Source organism: Plasmodium gaboni, chromosome 14, assembly GCF_001602025.1.
Source record: "Plasmodium gaboni strain SY75 chromosome 14, whole genome shotgun sequence".
Taxonomy (NCBI): domain Eukaryota; phylum Apicomplexa; class Aconoidasida; order Haemosporida; family Plasmodiidae; genus Plasmodium; species Plasmodium gaboni.
The window spans coordinates 2,266,559-2,274,150 of record NC_031494.1 but is presented as its reverse complement, the minus strand read 5'-3'; the positions used below and the strand labels follow the sequence as shown (position 1 = coordinate 2,274,150).

The 7,592-nt window shown below is 17.5% G+C and overlaps 1 protein-coding gene across 1 annotated transcript; it reads right to left on the bottom strand.

Annotated features, from left to right (window-relative positions):
- Positions 1–1,374: 1,374 nt before the first annotated feature.
- On the bottom strand, positions 1,375–5,967 carry PGSY75_1460500 (hypothetical protein; the record flags this gene model as incomplete). Its single annotated transcript, XM_018788290.1, has 1 exon — positions 1,375–5,967. One exon carries the CDS (start codon positions 5,965–5,967, stop codon positions 1,375–1,377), a length of 4,593 nt encoding a protein of 1,530 aa, XP_018639662.1.
- Between the last annotated feature and the right edge of the window lie 1,625 nt (positions 5,968–7,592).

Genomic DNA, 7,592 nt, shown 5'->3' with positions numbered 1-7,592 from the left:
TATTTATATGTTGTTTTTTTTATAATACATACACTTTTATAAATTTATATATATTCAGAAAAAGAAAAAACATAATAAATAATAATAAAATATAAATATATTTACATAAAATGCACCATAAACAAAATAAACTATAAAATAATATTTATTTTGTTTTATTTTATATATGTTTGTGTTTCACTTTTCTATATAATATAAAAATATATTTTATGAAACATAACATTTTTTCATTTCTTTTGTTTAATATATAGAATTATAATTATTTTCTTATATGTTATTTAAGCTAGTTTACCTCATATAAAATTTACAAATAACATATTATATATATATATATATATATATATTAAAAGAAAATAAGAAGAAAAAGTATGTGCAACACATATTATAGTAAGACGTAATATAATATAAAAAAAATAAATTAATATATAATTGTACCAATTTATTTATATTGCATATCTTACTGAAAGTAAGGGTCTAATAAGTAAATAAATAAATATATATACATATAAATATATATATATATATATATATATATATATTGTGAATATATTATTCTATATATTTATTTATTAAAATAAAATACTCGTATATACATAAAAGCTCTACATAATTACATTTTTTATGTTTCAAACGTGTCTTTTTTATATTGACCTAACTATACAAAAATAGAATAAAATATTTCTAAACACAAATAAAAAAATATAAAATCTTTACATTTTTATAGAATAATTTTGTAGAAAAATTTTCAATTACCCTTGACAAATGTATCATTGTGCACGATTAGGTATATAATATTATAACATTTTAAAAACAATTTAATATTAAGAAATATATAATAACGTGTATAATAATCATTAACTTTTTTGACGCACAACAATTGATGCTTATAAGTATAATATATATATATATATATATTAAGACTTTGTAATGTTCTTAAATTAATTTTTTTATATGTTTTTTAAATATTATAATATCATTCTTAAAAGTATAAAATTAATTTTTTTTTCTATAAAAATTGAAAGAAATATATACATAAATATATATATATATATATATATATATATATATATATATATAAAATATAATAAATACATATTATTGTAACTCAAAAGGTAAAAATAAAAACAAAATGGTTGATATTATTTCTTTAAATATATACATATATATATTGTAATAAAAAAAAATTTGAACTCAAAAAAAAGTTAAAGAAAAGTTATAACTTTAATTTTTTTTTTTTTTTTTTTTTTTTTTTTTATATAATATATTGATTTTATGATGTAACAACATGTCATTTGTTTATCATCCGATCGTTTTACCTTTTGATTGATTTATGTATCATTTTAACCTACTTTTTCATTTGTATTTCTTGAATTTTTATGAATCGTTTAAAATATTTTTGTTTTCATTATTCTGTTCTTTTAAATATGTAGCATATAGATAGTCTTTAATTTTTTCTATATATTCCCATTGATCCTGTCTAAGTATATCATGTTCTCTTTTATTTGGTGTATTCAAAATTCTACTATTTTTATTGTTTTGAACATTTTGTAGGATACGTTCTTTAATACTTACAGATGCTGTAGTTGATGTTCTAGATAATTCTTGATTGTTCATATGAAAAGGAAGTATATTTCTTCTTCTAATGTTATGATTATTTACAAAATTGCTAGAAGCCCTTCTATAATAATTATTTTTATTTTTGTTTATTTGTTTTTGATTAATATAATCATTTGGTATTCTTGAATCATTAAATAGATTTAATGGATTAAGTATTTCTACTATATTTTTAATTTGTTTTTCTTTAATACATTCTATTTGTTTATTAATTTCAAGATTGCTTGTCTTATTTTTAATATGTAATGTTTGATTATTAACATTACGGTTTTTTCTGATATCTTTAATGGGTGTATTTTTGTTTTTATGAGTATTTATATAACAACTGTTATATTCTTTATCATTTGATAAGGATGCTTGTTTTTCTAAATAATTGTTGGACTCATTAAATGATTGTTGAGCATCTAATAATACTTCATTTGTTTTCATATTTTTATTATTCTTAAATTTGAACGAATTAATGCATTGTTTTAGTAAGCATTCTTCTTGTTCTGCATTTGTAAATTTTTCTATGGTTCCCTTAAATGAATTATAATAGTTATTACTCTGTTTATTTATATGATTAACCTTATTATTTAATTGGTCATTCAATTGGTCATTCATTTGGTCATGTAATTTATCTTTTACTTGGTCATTTAATTGGCAAATTAATTGATCTTTGAATTGATCTTTGAATTGATCTTTTATTTGTTCATTTATTTGATCTTTTAGTTGATCTTTTAATTGATAATTTAATTTATTATTCTTCAAATAATTATCATTTATTTCCTCACAACTAAAATTATTATTACCATCCTTACGACTGTTAGCACTTTCAATATTAGAAGAATTAATATAATTATTATTCAAATGGATGGATTTTCTACCATTACAAGCAGTTACCAGATATGCATAAAAAAAGCAGTTTGTATCTTTACATCCAACAAGATCCAAATCACGCACAGTCTTTATATTAATATCGTTTAATGATAAATAATTCAACCTTTTTATTTGTAACTTGTGATAATTACAAAATGGTTCATTATACAAAAGATAATTTCTTAATACATGATCGTTTCTAATATTTTCTAGAATGTTTATTTCATGTGAATTATTTTTTTGTGAGATCTGCTTAGATGTGTTAAAATTTGTGTTAGGATTATAAATAGATGAATCAACATTATCATTTTTATTATCACACCAATTAATATAAATATTTTTTGGAATAATATAATTTCTTAATTTTAAATAATCATTATATTTTTCTAATATATCCATAATATCTTGTAATTGAATTTTTTCATCTAAATGCATAGATTTATTATTAATAAAATTATTTAAAATTCCTTCACATAGTTTATAATTTGAGAAATTATTATCATATTCAGCAGGTCCGAAGGAAGAATTTTCTATCATTTTAATATAATCATTTTTTTTTTGATTTCCATACATATTAATAATATATTCATTATACATATGCTTTAAATTACATTCTGTTATTTTATTATAATTATCATCATTATGTAAATAATCAATATTATTATATAAATTATATAAATTATCTTGTATACTATATATATTTTTTATATTATTATGTTCATTTTCATTACAATTTAATATATTCATCATTTTATTCATTACTATAACATCGTTACAGTCATTATGCATATATTCCTTTTCCTTATTTTCTAAATCATATCTAATATTATTTATATCTGTACCACTATTTGATTTACTTAATAACCTTTTCAATTTTATATTTTCTCGAATATTTAAATACCTCGAAACTATACGTGACATTTCTTTATTATCTGTTTCATTCATTTTGGATGGATCATTTAAAAAGGAGTATAAAGAATCATAAGATCCTTTTACATTTTTTGTCATATCATTTTGTATACAATCTTTTTCATACACATAATTTTCTTTATATAATTCATTACAATGTGTATGATTAAATTTATTTAAAATATCATAAATATATTTCTCAATATCTGATTTATTCAAATTATTATTACTGCTTCTATTATTGTTTACATTAAAACTATTTGTTCCTACATTAGAATTATTATTCATAATCTTATTATATTCTCTTTCACATTCTTTTTCTTTTTCCTTCTCCATTAATTTTATATTTGATATAAAATTACAAATGATATTGTTATCTGTTGTTGGTCCATTGAATATTTTATAACTATTACTATTATAAGGATTGTTATTATTATTATTATTATTATTATTATTATTTATAATTTCATTGTGATTATGCTCTTTTTCTCCATTATTAGTAATTGTCTTTTTATTTTTATTATCTTCCAAAATTTCATTCAAAAAATTAAAATTATGTCTACTTTTTTTCATATAATTATTAATTATATATTTTAAATGTGCATCAAAGACAGAAGAATTCATACTATTATCTGTAGCATTAGAATTATTTATATATTCTTTTCTTTTCTTATATTGTGTATTTTTGTCTTCATGTATATCATTATTTCCATATGTGTTCATAATATTATTACATGTATTTATATAATTATAATTTTCATAATATTTATTGTTATATATATTTCTATTATTAATATTTACATCATAATTATATATATTATTTTTTATATTTTTTAAATTATTATCATTATTGTGTTGATAAAATAAAAGATTTTCTTTTGAACAAATAGTAGTATTGTCATCGTTTTGTGTATAAGCTCTTTTGTTCTTATCATATATAGATGAATAATATTGAAATGAATCCTTATATATACTATTATCACAACTGTTGTTAATATTATTATTATTATTATTATTATTATTATTATTATTATTGTTGTTGTTTTTTATATGTTGATTATCTGTTTTATTCTTTGACACTTTTCTTTTATTACATTTGGACATATCATTTATTTCTTCCCCTTCAAACATTTCATTACATGAAGAATCGAGTTGTTTCGCATTCTTAGAGACTTTATTCATATTTTTAATAAAATTATAAAGAACCTCTTTACTTATATATTCACTTACATATGTGTTATTGTTTCTTTTATAGCAAGCTTCTTTTATATATTGATTATTTGTTTTATTTATTCCTTCTTCATTATGTGATATAATATTCTGATGTATATTTATGATTTTATCTTTTTCTACATTTTTATTAAGCAATATATTATTTTCATATGAATTAAATATTGGATTATTTTCATCTACATTAATATTATTAAAAGATATAATTTTTCTTTTTTTTGATAATATATTATTATTTTTTTCTTCCCTCCCTTCATTTTTTATACTTTTAAAATTATTAGCATTAGAATTATATATATTTATATTATTTGTATTATTTTTATTGATATCACAATTAAATGAGTTCTCATTATATTTCTCATTCAACATAATATTTTTTTCATTTATATTATAATTTTTTCTGCAACTTATATTATCTTCTTGGTATATTCTTGATTGTTTATTTATATTATTATTGGATTCATTCATATTTTTTCTTTTTCTTCTTCCTCTTGTTCGACAACCTTTAGTCTTTACCACATTATCATTATTATTATTATTATTATTATTGTTGTTGTTATTATCATATATGCCACCTTGTTCTTTATCTATATATTTTTGTTCTCTCATTTTTAATTTATTTTGTATGTTCCTATTGTCATCTAAATATTTTTCATTATCTTTATCTATTTTTTCATTATATGCATTCAAGATTTTATCCTTACGTATGTTATTTTTAAAAGTCTGTATTAATGAGAAAAAATTTTCTGCTGAAAATTTTTCATTGTATTTTGTATTTTTGTTAGTATCATTTAATTGTTCTAATTCTTCATTAATATTTCTTAAAAATTCCTCTTGATTGTTCATACTCATAGGATTACTGTTTATCTTATCATTTACAATATGATATTCTCTAATGATAGAATTATCATTTTTATTATTATTATCATCATCATATTGTAATTGATGTATTCCCATATTTTCTTGAACATTACTTTCTTTATTATATAAGTTATTATATCCTTCTACACTACATTTTTGGTATATCTTTTCTCCTTCTATATTAATATAATTATTCTTATAAATATTCATTTTTTTCTTAGATTCTTCATCCATATTTTCATTTAAGCAAGCCATTATATAACGCTCTTCATGCATCTCAATATGAGAAGAACCATTTTTAATAGAACCCTTAGTTCGATCCATGGTACGGACTAAAGAATATTCATCATTAATTTTTTCACAGGGGATAGAATTGCCTGGATATATATTTGAAGGGTGCATAATATCTTTAATCTCTTTACGTATATATGATATACTCTTTTGTCTAGCCAAGGAATTATTAGAATTACTTTCATCAATATTTTTGTCTATCATTTTATGAAAAGGAATAATAAAGCATACTTTCTTTTCAGAAAAAGAAAAAATATATATATATATATATATATATTTTATTTTGTAGGAAAAAATTGTTGTACTATAAATATGTAATATTTTTTGATTAGAATAAATCAATATAATCGTATATATATAAATAAAATAATTATATGTATGCACTAGGTAATATAATAATAAATATTTTACTCGTAATATGTCGATACGTTTTTTTATATACTTCAAAATAATGTATCAACTGTGTTATAATTATATATTACACAACTATTTATGAAATCATATAAATATTTTCTATACATATATATATGTATTATATATATATATATATATATATATATATATATATATATTATCATAAAATTTTAAGTATTAAATATGTATCTATCTAATTATTAATATGCACAAATTATATATTCTTATAAACTACTTTATGCTTTTAAAAAAGTAAGCAAAAAAAAAAAAGCAAGGAAAAGGAAATGGAAAATAAAAAGAAAAAATATACAAATATATAAAAATACAAATACATATATATATATATATATATATATATATATATATATATATAACTTTATTTATATTTATATTTATTGTTTCTCTTTTTTTTTTTTTTTTTTTTTTTTAATTTTTTTTTTCTAACTATGTAAGAATATTATTAAGGTTATATTAAGACGAATATACTTATATAAAGCACTATTTAGGTGAAAATAGAACAATTTCATAGGATAAAATATATATATATGTATATATATAAAATAATTTTTTTTTTTTTTTTTTACACATAATTATTAAATACAACTATTATCATATTTAAATTATAATAAAAAATTAAAATATAAGCTAAAAAAAGATATTATATATTTATGTTCTTATGCTAAATATAAAATACTAGAAAACGTACTAAAATAAAATTATAATAATAAATATATAAAAGATACAAGGAAAAAAATAGTACAATATTAAAAGAATATAGTAAAAAAAAAAAAATAATAATAATAAAATATATAAATACATGTATATATATATATATATAAAAGATATATATGCTTTATTTTATATGTATTAGTCACCTAGATAAATAATGCCTAATAAAAATGTATTATGTGTTTTTGAAATATTAGAACAAAAATAATCATATGTATTATATTTTTAAGGAAATAAAAATATTACACACCAAAATGTATAAAAAATATATTATCACTATTTATATATATATATATATATATATACTACTGTTTAATATATACAAACAAATATACGTGTAGTATAGATACTCTTATTTTTTTAGGTTTGTAGCTTATTCATATAACGCATATAAGTTTTTATTTTTTTCTTTATTTACTTTTTTTAAGGCTTCAATACTAATATGTAAGTAATAATTTTTACACACTCAAGTATAATATAATATATATATATATATATATATATATATAATTTAAAGTAGGTTTTAATTTAATTTTTTATATACTTATATATTTTATATATATATATATATATATATATATATATATATATATATATATATGTATTATAATTTTATATTTTTGTTATATTATAAATGTACACATAATAAAAAATATTGTATACTTTTTTTTTTTTTTTTTTGTAAT